At 38.2% G+C, this 15001-nt stretch overlaps 3 protein-coding genes across 8 annotated transcripts; all 3 read left to right on the top strand.

The window, feature by feature from the left end:
* Positions 1-170: 170 nt before the first annotated feature.
* On the top strand, positions 171-3783 carry LOC106361589 (CBL-interacting serine/threonine-protein kinase 23). Of its 5 annotated transcripts, none has more exons than XM_048737909.1 (16): positions 171-560; positions 641-703; positions 1166-1237; positions 1316-1423; positions 1522-1602; positions 1748-1801; positions 1880-2005; positions 2090-2179; positions 2301-2420; positions 2518-2643; positions 2764-2880; positions 2966-3022; positions 3121-3195; positions 3284-3362; positions 3468-3510; positions 3584-3783. In XM_048737909.1, exons 1-15 carry the CDS (start codon positions 324-326, stop codon positions 3488-3490), a joined length of 1428 nt encoding a protein of 475 aa, XP_048593866.1. In that variant the 5' UTR covers positions 171-323; the 3' UTR covers positions 3491-3510; positions 3584-3783. The 5 variants fall into 5 exon arrangements, 4 of the variants coding, with proteins under 4 accessions (XP_048593866.1, XP_048593864.1, XP_048593865.1 ...); XM_048737907.1 differs by having other exon boundaries at positions 3462-3510; XM_048737908.1 differs by having other exon boundaries at positions 3468-3783.
* A 360-nt stretch (positions 3784-4143) lies between these two features.
* Positions 4144-7629, top strand: LOC106361587 (elongation factor 2). Its single transcript, XM_013801364.2, has 4 exons — positions 4144-4203; positions 4647-4683; positions 4778-4865; positions 4957-7629. The coding sequence occupies exons 2-4, from the start codon at positions 4681-4683 to the stop codon at positions 7395-7397; spliced, it is 2532 nt and encodes an 843-aa protein (XP_013656818.2). The 5' UTR covers positions 4144-4203; positions 4647-4680; the 3' UTR covers positions 7398-7629.
* On the top strand, positions 4166-13385 carry LOC106361586 (elongation factor 2). Of its 2 annotated transcripts, none has more exons than XM_048737905.1 (4): positions 4166-4203; positions 10408-10444; positions 10551-10638; positions 10730-13385. In XM_048737905.1, exons 2-4 carry the CDS (start codon positions 10442-10444, stop codon positions 13168-13170), a joined length of 2532 nt encoding a protein of 843 aa, XP_048593862.1. In that variant the 5' UTR covers positions 4166-4203; positions 10408-10441; the 3' UTR covers positions 13171-13385. The 2 variants fall into 2 exon arrangements, with proteins under 2 accessions (XP_048593862.1, XP_013656817.1); XM_013801363.3 differs by lacking the exon at positions 4166-4203 and adding an exon at positions 9947-10075.
* The last annotated feature ends 1616 nt before the right edge of the window (positions 13386-15001 follow it).

Genomic DNA, 15001 nt, shown 5'->3' with positions numbered 1-15001 from the left:
TAGTTTACAAAAAAAAAATATTAATGAACCTCACCTACTTTTGTATATGCATTTTTATACTTTGTTGTCAATTCAAAAATACGAAATCATTGTACCTTTTGCAGACGTCAGAGTGTGAGAGAGATACATACAAACCAAGTAATTTAAACTTAATTAAATACCAATCCTCGGACTAATCAGAAACTTCCCCTCTTCTCAGCTCTCTCTCCTCTATCTGGCGTTTTTTCATATCAATCGGCTTCGTTTTTTTCTTGAATTTTTATATTCTCTCATCTAGGCTTCGAATATTCTTCGTTCGATCTGAATATTCGCCCGCCTACGAGATGGCTTCTCGAGCAACACCGTCGCGATCGGGTCCGTCTGGGTCATCTTCAGGTAGTAGCAGTAGTAGTAGTTCGAGTGTTAGCAGGACACGTGTGGGTAAGTACGAGCTTGGTACAACGTTGGGTGAAGGAACCTTCGCGAAAGTCAAGTTCGCTAGGAACGTAGTCAACGGAGAGAATGTAGCCATTAAAATTATTGATAAAGAGAAAGTTATGAGAAACAAAATGATCGCTCAGGTATATATCACGCTTGATGTTTTCTTTTGATGTAATAAAGGTTTTAACTTTCGGTTTGGGGTTTTGTTGTTTAATGTTAGATCAAACGTGAGATCTCGACGATGAAACTCATCAAGCACCCCAATGTGATCCGTATGCTTGAGGTTCTTAATCTAAATATTCCCTTCTTGTTTTTACTCCTTGCTTCAATGTTTAGAAATCTATAAGCTTTGAAATTATGTTTGAGGTTTTGATCTAACTTGCTTGCATGCTTAGAATCTATAAGCTTTGTTCTTCTAGATTCATACACATAATCTTGAAATTTTTTTTGTAAAGTTTATGGGAACATAAGTGGTCCTTGGCAAATTTACATATACTACCTCTGTTTCAAAATACATGAAGTTTTAGGATGTGACACAACTATTAAGAAAACTTGTTTTTTATCTATTAAAATATCATTAAAATATATATTAAAAATGATTTAACCAATCACAAAACAGACTACAAAATATGATTGCTTACACAATTTTTGATAAATTTAAAAAGTATTTTGAAACATCAAAAACTCTCTAAAACATCATCTATTTTGAAACGGAGGGGTATACAGCAATAGTATTTTTTTTCAGGTGATGGCCAGCAAAACTAAGATCTATTTTGTTTTGGAATTCGTTACTGGTGGAGAGCTCTTCGACAAAATTGTAAGCTTTTTCTCAGTTTTGTATCATCATAGAAGATGGTTTTGAAGAATTATAAGGACTTGATTCTATGTTATCTAGGCAAGCAAGGGGAGGTTGAAGGAAGATGGGGCGAGGAACTACTTCCACCAGCTTATTAACGCTGTTGACTATTGCCATAGCAGAGGAGTTTATCATAGAGACCTTAAGGTTTTGGGAATCTTATTTTGTGGCTTTGTATAATGAATGAATCGGTTGGCAGAGTTGTGGTTCAATGTGTTTAATCTACTTCCACCTCATGGTTGCAGCCTGAGAATTTGCTTTTGGATGCAAATGGGACTCTGAAAGTTTCTGATTTTGGATTGAGTGCTCTACCTCAGCAAGTCCGAGTGAGTGAGCTTTTTCCACTTATTGATTTCTTCTCGTTATATTATTTTGATGAAAATGTCATAGCGTGATACTACACATACTTTGGCGTCTAAGGAGAAAATCATTAAAGCTAATTAATTATGTGACCCTTCTTCTTTCTTTTAGGAGGATGGTTTACTTCACACAACATGTGGAACACCCAATTATGTTGCCCCAGAGGTATGATTTTACTTCTACTGTCAAGCTTGAGCTTATTCTTTTCTGGTCTCAGTAGCAATCTATTCTTGCCTCTAATAGGTAATCAATAACAAAGGTTACGATGGAGCCAAAGCTGATTTGTGGTCTTGTGGTGTGATTCTCTTTGTCTTAATGGCTGGATATTTGCCTTTCGAAGATTCTAACTTGGCCTCATTATATAAAAAGGTGTTATATGCTTCATTCCGCATGCTATGTGGAAAAGGTTCTATCTATGTATGCCACCTGATTCTTATGTCTTCATGATTACAGATATTCAAAGCCGAGTTTACCTGCCCTCACTGGTTCTCTGCAAGTGCCAAGAAGCTAATCAAAAGAATTCTGGATCCGAATCCAGCAACGGTATACATATTCTTACTCTTTTATAGCTGAAGAGGGTTCCTTTGTTTTTTTATGCTGTTTGAAGAGGCAAGAGCTTCTACTGGACTGAGTAGGTCTGAAGTCTTTTTTTTATAATGGACAGAGGATTACATTTGCTGAAGTCATTGAAAACGAGTGGTTTAATAAAGGGTATAAAGCACCCAAATATGAAAATGCAAATGTCAGCCTTGATGATGTTGATGCAATTTTTGATGAATCAGGGGTAAGACTTTTATTTCTTTTTATTCGGTAAGTCGATTATTTTAATGAACTTTGTATTGGATATATTGTGCTTAGATTGTTTTTGTTGGGTAATATAGGAGTCCCAAAACCTTGTTGTGGAGAGGCGAGAAGAGGGACTTAGAACACCAGTAACTATGAATGCTTTTGAGCTCATTTCAACATCCAAGGGTCTCAATCTCGGTTCACTTTTCGAAAAGCAAATGGTACCGCTTTCTTTTTTGGGATACTGCTGTTTGCCAAAAGTTTAGTTGCCAATTCTGTTTTTGAGAATCATGTTAGTGGGAAGTAGCCGTTCTTAGAGATAAGCATGTTTAAATTTTCAGGGGCTTGTTAAACGGAAAACTCAGTTTACTTCAAAATGTCCGGCTAATGAGATAGTCACAAAAATAGAGGCGGCAGCAGCACCTATGGGATTTGATGTCAAGAAAAATAACTACAAGGTTTTTGGATTTTCTGTTGCATCACATTCACTCAAGTCTTATATTTAATTCTTCTGATTACCACCATTTTCTTGATTTCATCCAGATAAAGCTTGTAGGAGAGAAATCAGGCCGCAAGGGTCAATTAGCAGTCACGACTGAGGTTACTCTTCTTAGTGACTGACTGATGATCACACCCTTTTTGTGTGATGATGAGGCCCTAATCTCTTAAGTTAATGGAGATATATATATACTGTTCAGGTTTTTCAAGTTGCTCCATCGCTATATATGGTTGAAATGAGGAAATCAGGGGGTGACACCTTGGAATTCCACAAGGTAATGCATGCATGCAAGCTCTAGTCTTGTGGATATATAGGTTCTGAAACAAGTTGGTCAATCCTTTTTTTCTTGGTCTCTATTTTAGTTTTACAAGAACCTCACCACGGGTCTTAAGGACATCGTTTGGAAAACAATCGACGAAGAGAAAGAGGAAGGAACCCAAGGTACAGACAACATTTTTCTTTGAAGAATCTGTTAGATAAAAATAGTCTAGAAAGTAATGAAGAGACAGAACAACACAAATCTTGTTTTGTTTCTTTTAGTTTCAGGTGGTGCGGTGGTTGCTTCTTGATATCCGGCCAAATTGTCTACGTATGCTTCTAATATTATTTAGATATTGTTCTGTATAAATTGCTTTGTGGGGATTGTGAGTGTGGTTTTGAAGTTATACAAAAGGAACCATCATGAAGTGGAGCAAAGGAGCAAATTGGAAACTACATTGGGGGAATTTGTTAAAAAAAAAAGTGATAATAATTGTTAATCTTTGTTTGATTCCACTGGAATGTTGTGAATAACGTGTATAGCTTGAATCTGATAAACTGTAAATTTAAAAGCTTTACGTATTTGGATGTTTTTAAGAATTTACATCAAAGTACATAATTGTGTTCAGCCCTTAGTCCAGCATCAACAGATACACCAAATAAATATTATGTCAAATTGTATTCAGAATATTACATGACACTTAGATAATACTTTGTTATTGATTCCTCCAAACCGTTTATTTATAATAAAATCTGAGATAAACTCTTTAGTTTAAATAATAGTGTAAACTTTTAATACTGCTTATTTTACATAAAAAAAGTTACAAAACTTTTAAAAAAAATATTCAAAAAATACAAAACCAAATAAATCTTAAACGAACTATTGGGCCAAAATATTAAACAAGTGGGCCACAAAGGGTCGCGAAAAAACAGCGGAAAACCCTAGAAGAGATTGAGCATATATCAAACGCCTCCTCTCAAGCTCCTCCCTCTCAAGCTCTTCCCTCTCTCCTTCCCCTCCAAGGTTAGTCCGTTTCTTTGCTACGATGAGTGTTTTCTCCGATTATTAATAGCTTAATTTTTGGTATTGAATCTGCACAGTTTTTAGCTGTTGATGTTCAGATGATCACTACTGTTTCTCTATCGTTTCTATGTTGTTATTTTTATGATTTTGTTAATCGACCTGTCTCGTTTCTTTAGATCTGATCGTATAAACGCTTAATGATGAAACTCAGATACGAATCAAATTGGCTTTTATAAATACCATTTGACTGTGACCTGTGTTCTTCTAGTCTTTACTTGATTGAAAGTTTGGATCCAAATAGGATAGAAGACAAATTATCTCGCTATACGTTTATCTGTTAGCTCAAGTTCAGACGATTATGAGATTTTATTTTTGTATTAAAATGTTTATGAATCGTTTCATTTCAGTTGATTAATTCTTAATATTTGTTTCTGTGATTGCAGAGATATTGTAGGTGACAAATAAGAGTTAGTCAAAATGGTAAGCCTTTTGTTTTATCTTTACTTTGCCTTCTTGTTGTTGATTCTAACTCTAAGCTTAATTCCTCTTTTTTTTTTTTTTAATGAACTTGTAGGTGAAGTTTACGGCCGATGAGCTTCGTAGGATTATGGATTACAAACACAACATCCGTAACATGTCCGTTATTGCCCATGTCGACCATGGTACTGTCTTTTTATTTTTTTCAGACTTAATTAGTTAACTACTACTCTGTTCTACTGTCTCTTATGCTTTTATGTATGTTGTGGTGTACAGGTAAATCCACCCTCACTGACTCCTTGGTTGCTGCTGCTGGTATCATTGCCCAAGAAGTTGCTGGTGATGTCCGTATGACTGATACTCGTGCTGATGAGGCTGAACGTGGTATCACTATCAAGTCCACGGGTATCTCTCTCTACTACGAGATGACTGATGCTTCCTTGAAGAGCTTCACTGGTGCCAGAGATGGAAACGAGTACCTTATCAATCTCATCGACTCTCCTGGCCACGTTGACTTCTCCTCTGAGGTCACTGCTGCGCTCCGTATTACCGATGGTGCCCTTGTCGTGGTTGATTGCATCGAAGGTGTCTGTGTTCAGACCGAAACTGTGCTACGTCAGGCCCTTGGTGAGAGGATTAGGCCCGTGCTGACTGTCAACAAGATGGACAGGTGTTTCCTTGAGCTTCAGGTTGATGGTGAGGAGGCTTACCAGACTTTCCAGAGGGTCATTGAGAATGCTAATGTCATCATGGCTACGTACGAGGATCCTCTCCTTGGTGATGTTCAGGTTTACCCTGAGAAGGGAACTGTCGCCTTCTCTGCTGGTCTCCACGGATGGGCTTTCACCCTGACCAACTTTGCCAAGATGTATGCTTCCAAGTTCGGTGTTGACGAGACTAAGATGATGGAGAGGCTGTGGGGTGAGAACTTCTTTGACCCCGCCACCAGGAAATGGAGCAGCAAGAACACTGGGTCCGCTACCTGCAAGCGTGGGTTTGTGCAGTTCTGTTATGAACCCATCAAGCAGATCATCGCCACTTGCATGAACGACCAGAAGGATAAGTTGTGGCCTATGTTGCAGAAGCTTGGTGTCCAGATGAAGTCTGATGAGAAGGAGCTTATGGGTAAACCTTTGATGAAGCGTGTCATGCAGACTTGGCTCCCTGCCAGTACTGCGTTGCTTGAGATGATGATCTTTCACCTTCCATCTCCCCACACTGCCCAGAGGTACCGTGTTGAGAACCTGTATGAAGGTCCTCTCGATGATCAGTATGCCACTGCCATCAGAAACTGTGATCCTAATGGTCCGCTCATGCTCTATGTTTCTAAGATGATTCCTGCTTCAGACAAGGGTAGATTCTTTGCTTTTGGGCGTGTCTTCTCTGGAAAGGTGTCTACCGGTATGAAGGTCAGGATTATGGGTCCCAATTTTGTTCCTGGTGAGAAGAAAGATCTTTATGTCAAGAGTGTTCAGAGGACTGTCATCTGGATGGGCAAGAGGCAAGAGACTGTTGAGGATGTTCCCTGTGGTAACACCGTTGCTATGGTTGGTCTTGATCAGTTCATCACCAAGAATGCTACGCTGACGAATGAGAAAGAAGTTGATGCTCATCCTATCCGTGCGATGAAGTTCTCTGTGTCCCCTGTTGTACGTGTTGCTGTTCAGTGCAAGGTCGCTTCTGATCTTCCCAAGCTTGTTGAGGGACTTAAGAGGCTGGCCAAGTCTGACCCTATGGTTGTGTGCACGATGGAGGAGTCAGGTGAGCACATTGTTGCTGGTGCTGGAGAACTCCATCTTGAGATTTGCTTGAAGGATCTTCAGGATGATTTCATGGGGGGTGCTGAGATTGTCAAGTCAGACCCTGTCGTCTCATTCCGTGAGACTGTTTTGGAGAGATCTGTGCGTACTGTGATGAGCAAGTCCCCGAACAAGCACAACCGTCTGTACATGGAGGCTAGGCCCTTGGAGGATGGTCTTGCGGAGGCGATTGATGAAGGCCGTATTGGTCCAAGAGATGATCCCAAGATACGTTCCAAGATCTTGGCTGAGGAGTTTGGCTGGGACAAGGATCTCGCAAAGAAGATATGGGCGTTTGGACCTGAAACCACAGGGCCCAACATGGTTGTTGACATGTGTAAGGGAGTTCAATACCTGAATGAGATCAAGGATTCTGTTGTTGCTGGGTTCCAGTGGGCTTCCAAGGAAGGTCCTCTTTGTGATGAGAACATGAGAGGAATCTGTTTTGAGGTTTGCGATGTGGTGCTCCACTCTGATGCTATCCACAGAGGTGGTGGTCAGGTTATCCCGACAGCGAGGAGGGTTATCTACGCCTCTCAGATCACTGCCAAGCCCAGGCTTTTGGAACCGGTTTACATGGTTGAGATCCAAGCACCAGAGGGAGCTCTTGGAGGAATCTACAGCGTGCTGAATCAGAAGCGTGGACACGTCTTTGAGGAGATGCAGAGGCCAGGAACACCGCTGTACAACATCAAGGCGTACCTGCCAGTTGTTGAGTCATTTGGATTCTCAAGTCAGCTTAGAGCAGCAACCTCAGGACAGGCCTTCCCTCAGTGTGTGTTTGATCATTGGGAGATGATGTCGTCTGACCCATTGGAGGCAGGATCGCAGGCTTCAACGCTTGTGACTGACATCAGGAAGAGGAAGGGTATGAAGGAACAGATGACTCCCTTGTCTGACTTCGAAGACAAGCTATAAGCAGCAGCCAACAAGACTCACTATGGTCACCTTTTTCTCTCCATCTCTACCGTATTTTGTTTACTGTTAGCTCTGTTTTGGTGTTATGATATCACTTTATCTGTGGCCACAATCCTCTTGAATGTTTTACTTTTTTAGTTGAAAACTGGTTTATCTCTGTGTTTACTCTTTTTTGCACTCTTGTTATCCTGTTTTCATTGGAACGTTGTTATATCTACCGTATTTTTGTTTACTCTGTTTTGGTGTTATGACTTTATCTGTGTTGCCACATCCTTATGTGTTTACTCTTTGCACTCTTGAAGTTGAGAAAACTTCTTATGTGCTCACTCTTTGCACTCTTGTTATCCTGTTATCACTGGAACGTTGTTATATGCTGTTATGCATTGCAAGCAATAAGATGCTAGTGTCCAAGGCATAACCATAGGTTGATGCTCTGCAGGTGTAGGGAAGATGAGGTTTTGTTAGGTCAGATATTTTGATTCCCTTATTGCGGTGTTGAAGTTAAAACTCTACTAAAAACTTATAACACAGAGACCGTCTTTCTTTTTTTTAAAGGATGCCTCGAGTTGTTTAAACTATTCAATGTTGTGTTTTTGTATTTTATAAGCCAGAAAATCTCTTTTTCTTTATGGCATTGCTTATCTCATCTATATGTCGAAGAGCATTCATCATAATATATCCTATCTTGCAACTATAGGCTCAGAATAATTAACTCTTGGTCGTTTTATGTTTTCCAAATGTCATCGTATAATCTTGAAATTGTATGATGAATGCGGTTCTAATCAAAGACGCATCCTGTTTTGGTGCAAAGAGAAAATGTAAGATAGCGTTATTGAGAGAGATACCAATCACCGTCGAAGATAATGAATGACAAAACTGGTTCGACCAACCCCTTTTCAAACTTATTATCATTAATCTGCTTCTCCATAGTGTAGTTGATCAGTTAAATAAAGATTCGGATTAGCCAAAACAAAACTGTATTATCGTAGCAAGAAGCACATTTTTTCTCATAAAAAACAAAAATTTCTAAATATGACATTACATTGTAAAATCGCTTGGGTTATTAAAACAAGCATATATTTGCAGCCACACTCTTTGGAAATTCAAGTGCCACCAAAATGATGACAGATTATTGGACAAATAATGTTGGATTGTAATACAGTTATATCAAATCTAATGAGAATAAGTGTTATACATAATATGTAAGGTGTGCAGCAAAAGAAACAATCAACCATGTTTTGAATGTATACCAACATTACAAATTTAGATTAATTGCTAAGGTTCCAGTGGTTCTTGATATTCTTCCAATAACATCAAATTTTTACTATTTATTATTTGTGATTATTCAAAAATAATCAGAATAAAATAATTTTTTAGATTATATGATATATTTAAAATGCTTGAAATGATAAGATTTGATTAATGTGGATCGTAATCCACAAAAAGTACTTTAAACTGCTAAGTAAGGCAAAATTTAAGTAGTGGTATAAGTAGTTCATCATAATACCAATTTCACAATTTTTATTTCCCTTCGATAATCAGTGCTTAATTTCAGGGGCTTGTCAAACGGAAAACTCAGTTTACTTCAAAATGTCCGGCTAATGAGATAGTCACAAAAATAGAGGCCGCATCAGCACCTATGGGATTTGATGTCAAGAAAAAATAACTACAAGGTTTTGGATTTTCTGTTGCATCTTATTCACTCACGTCCTGTGAATAATTGTATTTAATTTTTTCTGATTACACCATTTTTCTTTTGATTTCAATCCAGACGAAGCTTGTAGGAGAGAAATCAGGCCGCAAGGGTTAATTCGCAGTCACGACTGATGTTTAAGTCTTCCTAGTGACTGATGATGATCAACCTTTTGTATGTAATAATGATGTCACGGTTCTCCAAGTTAATGGAGATTATATTGTTCTGTATAAGTTGCTTTGGGGTTTGCCAGTCTGGTTTTGAAGTTGTTCAACAAATGAAGCGTCAATGCGTGGAGCAAAGCAGTAAATTGGAAACTACATTTGGGAGATTTATTTTTAATAATAAGATAAATTGTTAATCTTTTGTTTGTTTGATTCCACTGGAATGTTGTGAATAGCGTAAAGCTTGAATATGATAAACCGTAATTTAAAAGCCTTTTACATATTTGGATGGTTTTAAAATTCCATATACAGAATCAGATACACAACATATCGATATTATAATGTCTAAAAGATAATAATAATAATAATAATAATAATAATAATAATAATAATAATAATAATAATAATAATAATAATAATAATAATAATAATAAAAGAAAATAATATTGTTATGTCAAATATTTTTTAGAATATTACCGGAAACATAGTTAATATTTCGTCATTGATTCCTCCAAACCGTTTATTTATAATAAATCTATCATAAAGTCTTAGTTTAAATAATAGTACAAAATTATGTTCACTTGTAATACTGCTCATTATAACTAAAACAAATTCCATAAAACTTCAAAGCAAAATCTTACACGAACTATATTGGGCCAAAATATTAAATATTAGCCACTATTGGGCCAATATTGTATCGGGCCGAAGAGGCCCACGAAAGAACAGAGAGAAAACCCTAGAAGAGATAAGGGAATATATCGAACGCCTCCACTCAATCTCTGCTCTCTCAAGCTCGTCTCTCTCTCTCCTTCCCCTCCAATGTTAGTCCGTCTCCTCCTTGTTACGATCTCCGATTGTTGATGCTTAGTTTTCGTATTGAATCTCCATAGTTTTAGCTTTCGATGTTTAGATTAACCAATCCCCCTTGACTCTTAGTTGTTAATTTCATTTTTGGTTATCGTTCTGTCTCGTCTCTTTAGATCTGTTCGTAGAAATGTATAAATACCATTTGATTGTGAGCTGTTCTTCTATTTTTCTGTGTTGAAAAGCTTCAAGTTCAGAAGATTATGAGATTTTATTTTGGTGTTAATTTTTTTTTTTAAATCGTTTCATTTCAGTTGATTAATTCTTATTATTGTTTCTGTGGTTGCAGAGATATTGTAGGTGAAGAATAAGAGTTAGTCAAAATGGTAAAGCCTTATAACTTTTTTATACTATCTTTTACTTTGCCTTGTTGTTGTTGTTATTTTTGTTGATTCTAAGCTTAAATATTTGTTTATTTTAATGAACTTGTAGGTGAAGTTCACATCCGATGAGCTTCGGAGGATTATGGATTACAAACACAACATCCGTAACATGTCCGTTATTGCCCATGTCGACCATGGTACTGTCTTTTTTTAATTTTCAGACTTAATTAGTTTCCTACTACTCTGTTCTATTGTCTCTTATGCTTTTATATATCTTGTGATTGACAGGTAAATCCACACTCACTGACTCCTTGGTTGCTGCTGCTGGTATCATTGCTCAAGAAGTTGCTGGTGATGTCCGTATGACTGATACCCGTGCTGATGAGGCTGAACGTGGTATCACTATCAAGTCCACGGGTATCTCTCTCTACTACGAGATGACTGATGCTTCCTTGAAGAGCTTCACTGGTGCCAGAGATGGAAACGAGTACCTTATCAATCTCATCGACTCTCCTGGCCACGTTGACTTCTCCTCTGAGGTCACTGCTGCGCTCCGTATTACCGATGGTGCGCTTGTGGTGGTCGATTGTATCGAGGGTGTGTGTGTTCAGACCGAGACTGTGCTACGTCAGGCTCTTGGGGAGAGGATTAGGCCCGTTCTGACTGTGAACAAGATGGACAGGTGTTTCCTTGAGCTTCAGGTTGATGGTGAGGAGGCTTACCAGACTTTCCAGAGGGTTATTGAGAATGCTAATGTCATCATGGCAACGTACGAGGATCCTCTCCTTGGTGATGTTCAGGTTTACCCTGAGAAGGGAACTGTCGCCTTCTCTGCTGGTCTCCACGGATGGGCTTTCACCCTTACCAACTTTGCCAAGATGTATGCTTCCAAGTTCGGTGTTGACGAGACTAAGATGATGGAGAGGCTGTGGGGTGAGAACTTCTTTGACCCCGCCACCAGGAAATGGAGCAGCAAGAACACTGGGTCCGCTACCTGCAAGCGTGGGTTTGTGCAGTTCTGTTATGAACCCATCAAGCAGATCATCGCCACTTGCATGAACGACCAGAAGGATAAGTTGTGGCCTATGTTGCAGAAGCTTGGTGTCCAGATGAAGTCTGATGAGAAGGACCTTATGGGTAAACCTTTGATGAAGCGTGTTATGCAGACTTGGCTCCCTGCGAGTACTGCATTGCTTGAGATGATGATCTTTCACCTTCCATCTCCCCACACTGCCCAGAGGTACCGTGTTGAGAACCTGTATGAAGGTCCTCTCGATGATCAGTATGCCACTGCCATCAGAAACTGTGATCCTAATGGTCCGCTCATGCTCTATGTTTCTAAGATGATTCCCGCTTCAGACAAGGGAAGATTCTTTGCTTTTGGGCGTGTCTTCTCTGGAAAGGTGTCTACCGGTATGAAGGTCAGGATCATGGGTCCCAACTTTGTTCCTGGTGAGAAGAAAGATCTTTATGTCAAGAGTGTTCAGAGGACTGTCATCTGGATGGGCAAGAGGCAAGAGACTGTTGAGGATGTTCCCTGTGGTAACACCGTTGCTATGGTTGGTCTTGATCAGTTCATCACTAAGAATGCTACGCTGACGAATGAGAAAGAAGTTGATGCTCATCCTATCCGTGCGATGAAGTTCTCTGTGTCCCCTGTTGTACGTGTTGCTGTTCAGTGCAAGGTCGCTTCTGATCTTCCCAAGCTTGTTGAGGGACTTAAGAGGCTGGCCAAGTCTGACCCTATGGTTGTGTGCACAATGGAGGAGTCAGGCGAGCACATTGTTGCTGGTGCTGGAGAACTGCATCTTGAGATTTGCTTGAAGGATCTTCAGGATGATTTCATGGGTGGTGCTGAGATTGTCAAGTCAGACCCTGTCGTCTCATTCCGTGAGACTGTTTTGGAGCGATCTGTGCGTACTGTGATGAGCAAGTCCCCGAACAAGCACAACCGTCTGTACATGGAGGCTAGGCCCTTGGAGGATGGTCTTGCGGAGGCGATTGATGAAGGCCGTATTGGTCCAAGAGATGATCCCAAGATACGTTCCAAGATCTTGGCTGAGGAGTTTGGCTGGGACAAGGATCTCGCAAAGAAGATATGGGCGTTTGGACCTGAAACCACAGGGCCCAACATGGTTGTTGACATGTGTAAGGGAGTGCAATACCTGAATGAGATCAAGGATTCTGTTGTTGCTGGGTTCCAGTGGGCTTCCAAGGAAGGTCCTCTTTGTGATGAGAACATGAGAGGAATCTGTTTTGAGGTTTGCGATGTGGTGCTCCACTCTGATGCTATCCACAGAGGTGGTGGTCAGGTTATCCCGACAGCGAGGAGGGTTATCTACGCCTCTCAGATCACTGCCAAGCCCAGGCTTTTGGAACCGGTTTACATGGTTGAGATCCAAGCACCAGAGGGAGCTCTTGGAGGAATCTACAGCGTGCTGAATCAGAAGCGTGGACACGTCTTTGAGGAGATGCAGAGGCCAGGAACACCGCTTTACAACATCAAGGCGTACCTGCCAGTTGTCGAGTCATTTGGATTCTCAAGTCAGCTTAGAGCAGCAACCTCAGGACAGGCCTTCCCTCAGTGTGTGTTTGATCATTGGGAGATGATGTCGTCTGACCCATTGGAGGCAGGATCGCAGGCTTCAACGCTTGTGACTGACATCAGGAAGAGGAAGGGTATGAAGGAACAGATGACTCCCTTGTCTGATTTTGAAGACAAGCTGTAAGCAGCCAGCCAAGAAGACTACTCGCTATGGTCACCCTTTTCTCTCTATCTCTACCGTATTTTGTTTTCTGTTTTAATGTTATGACTTTATCTGTGTTGCCAAATCCTTTTGAAATACTCTTTTGAAGTTGAGAAAACTAGTTTATCTCTGTGTGTTCGCATGTATTTACTCTTTGCATTCTCTCTTATTATCCTGTTATCATTGGAACCTTGTTATATGCTGTTTGTTATGCATTGCAAGCAATGAGATGCTAGTCTCCAAGCCAAACCATTAGGTTGATTCTTTGCAGGTGTGGGGAAGATGAGGTTTTGTTAGGTCAGATATTTTGATTCCCTTATTGCGGTGTTAAAGTTAAAACTCAACTAAACACTTATATAACACAGTCTCTGACAGAGACCGTCTTTTTGGTAGGGAAGAAAGTTTATTGACATCAAATTATAGCATGCATTGTCCCCTCCAATTGGTATATTTTTCATTCCTGCACCCACTTCTCTTCAATATCATAATAATCCCATTTTTAATAAATAATCCTTTCTCTAACATATTTGGAATGTCAAGTGAGGACTATCAATTTAAGATGCTTATATTTAAAAAAAAATTGGTTTATTACTGTATTCACTTGTTTAAAATAAATATGTCTAAAATTATATCAATTTAAAATGCATACATTTAAAAGTTCTCGGTTTAATTACTACCTTCACTTGTTTACATAAATATAATGATCTAAAATAAAAGCATAATATTTTATTGGAAAACATTATTGTTTCTAAAACAACATAGGACTATATACATTTCTCAGATGTACATCTAAATGAACATAACTACATTATACTCTCTTTGTTTCTTAAATATGTATTTTGTGTTTTGCCAAATATTAAAACATAATAAAATTGAATTATATATATTATTTTGTACATAAGTATATGCCATTATTAAAATTTAATAATAATTCAATAAACAAAATTAATAGCTTACTATTTATTTTTATTAACTAATATAAACTTTCTTATGATATACCTAAAACAGTTTTTGTCACAAATATAGACTTTAAAAATAAAATTAACCAAAATAGACTTAAATGTTTTATTAAAAAAAAAGTAAATATACACTTGGGGTTAATTAATCTAGACATTAGGGGTGGGAGTGGGGTTTAGGGTTTAGAATTGAGGAGTGGGATTTTGGGAATAAGATTTCAAATTTTAAAAACTAAAAAAAATATTAAAATTTTCAAAATTAAAAATGCTATTTTGGTCACTTTAGTTTTTGTGATCTATTTTTTGTGACAAAAACTTAAAAATGTCTATTTGAAAGATATATATATATATATATGTTTTATGTTTTATGTTTTTGAAGAGCATATGTTCTAAATACTGATCATATCTAGCAATTCCTTATATATATATATATGTATATAATTTGATTTAAAATGTTATGTATCGTCTTCTCTAATTTACAACACACGTGAATAAATTATAAAATGCAATAAATAATTTATCATTTTATATTTTATAATAATATAGCTAACTGTTAGTATGATAAACAATTTAATGTCAAATATTATTTAGAAATTACGTAAAACTTATATAATTATTTCTCACTGATTCCTCTAAACCGTTTATTTATAATAAACTCCAACACTAGATTTTACCAAAAAAAAAACTCCAACACTAGATAAACTCTTTGTAAAAAAAAATAAAACTCAATAGTATAAAATATCAAAAAAAAAAAATCTAATATGACTGCTTCAAAAGGATATCTTAAGCTATATAGTGTCGAGAGTCTCACAATAGGCTAGGAGGTTGGGACTTGGGAGAGTGATGACAATAGGCTG

This window comes from Brassica napus, chromosome A8 (genome assembly GCF_020379485.1).
Source record: "Brassica napus cultivar Da-Ae chromosome A8, Da-Ae, whole genome shotgun sequence".
NCBI classification, from domain to species: Eukaryota; Viridiplantae; Streptophyta; class Magnoliopsida; order Brassicales; family Brassicaceae; genus Brassica; species Brassica napus.
The sequence above is the reverse complement of the archived record's forward strand: the minus strand, read 5'-3'. Positions and strand labels throughout refer to the sequence as shown.

What these genes read in the sequence shown, in the direction of transcription:
- LOC106361586 (XM_048737905.1), top strand. An exon ending in TATTGCCCATGTCGACCATG is followed by an intron (nt 10,639 to 10,729) that starts GTACTGTCTTTT and finishes TGTGATTGACAG; the next exon opens with GTAAATCCACACTCACTGAC.
- LOC106361587 (XM_013801364.2), top strand. An exon ending in TATTGCCCATGTCGACCATG is followed by an intron (nt 4,866 to 4,956) that starts GTACTGTCTTTT and finishes TGTGGTGTACAG; the next exon opens with GTAAATCCACCCTCACTGAC.
- LOC106361589 (XM_048737907.1), top strand. Translation starts at nt 324, where the DNA reads ATGGCTTCTCGAGCAACACCGTCGCGATCGGGTCCGTCTGGGTCATCT. An exon ending in CCAATTATGTTGCCCCAGAG is followed by an intron (nt 1,802 to 1,879) that starts GTATGATTTTAC and finishes TGCCTCTAATAG; the next exon opens with GTAATCAATAACAAAGGTTA. An exon ending in GAAAGAGGAAGGAACCCAAG is followed by an intron (nt 3,363 to 3,461) that starts GTACAGACAACA and finishes TGTTTCTTTTAG; the next exon opens with TTTCAGGTGGTGCGGTGGTT.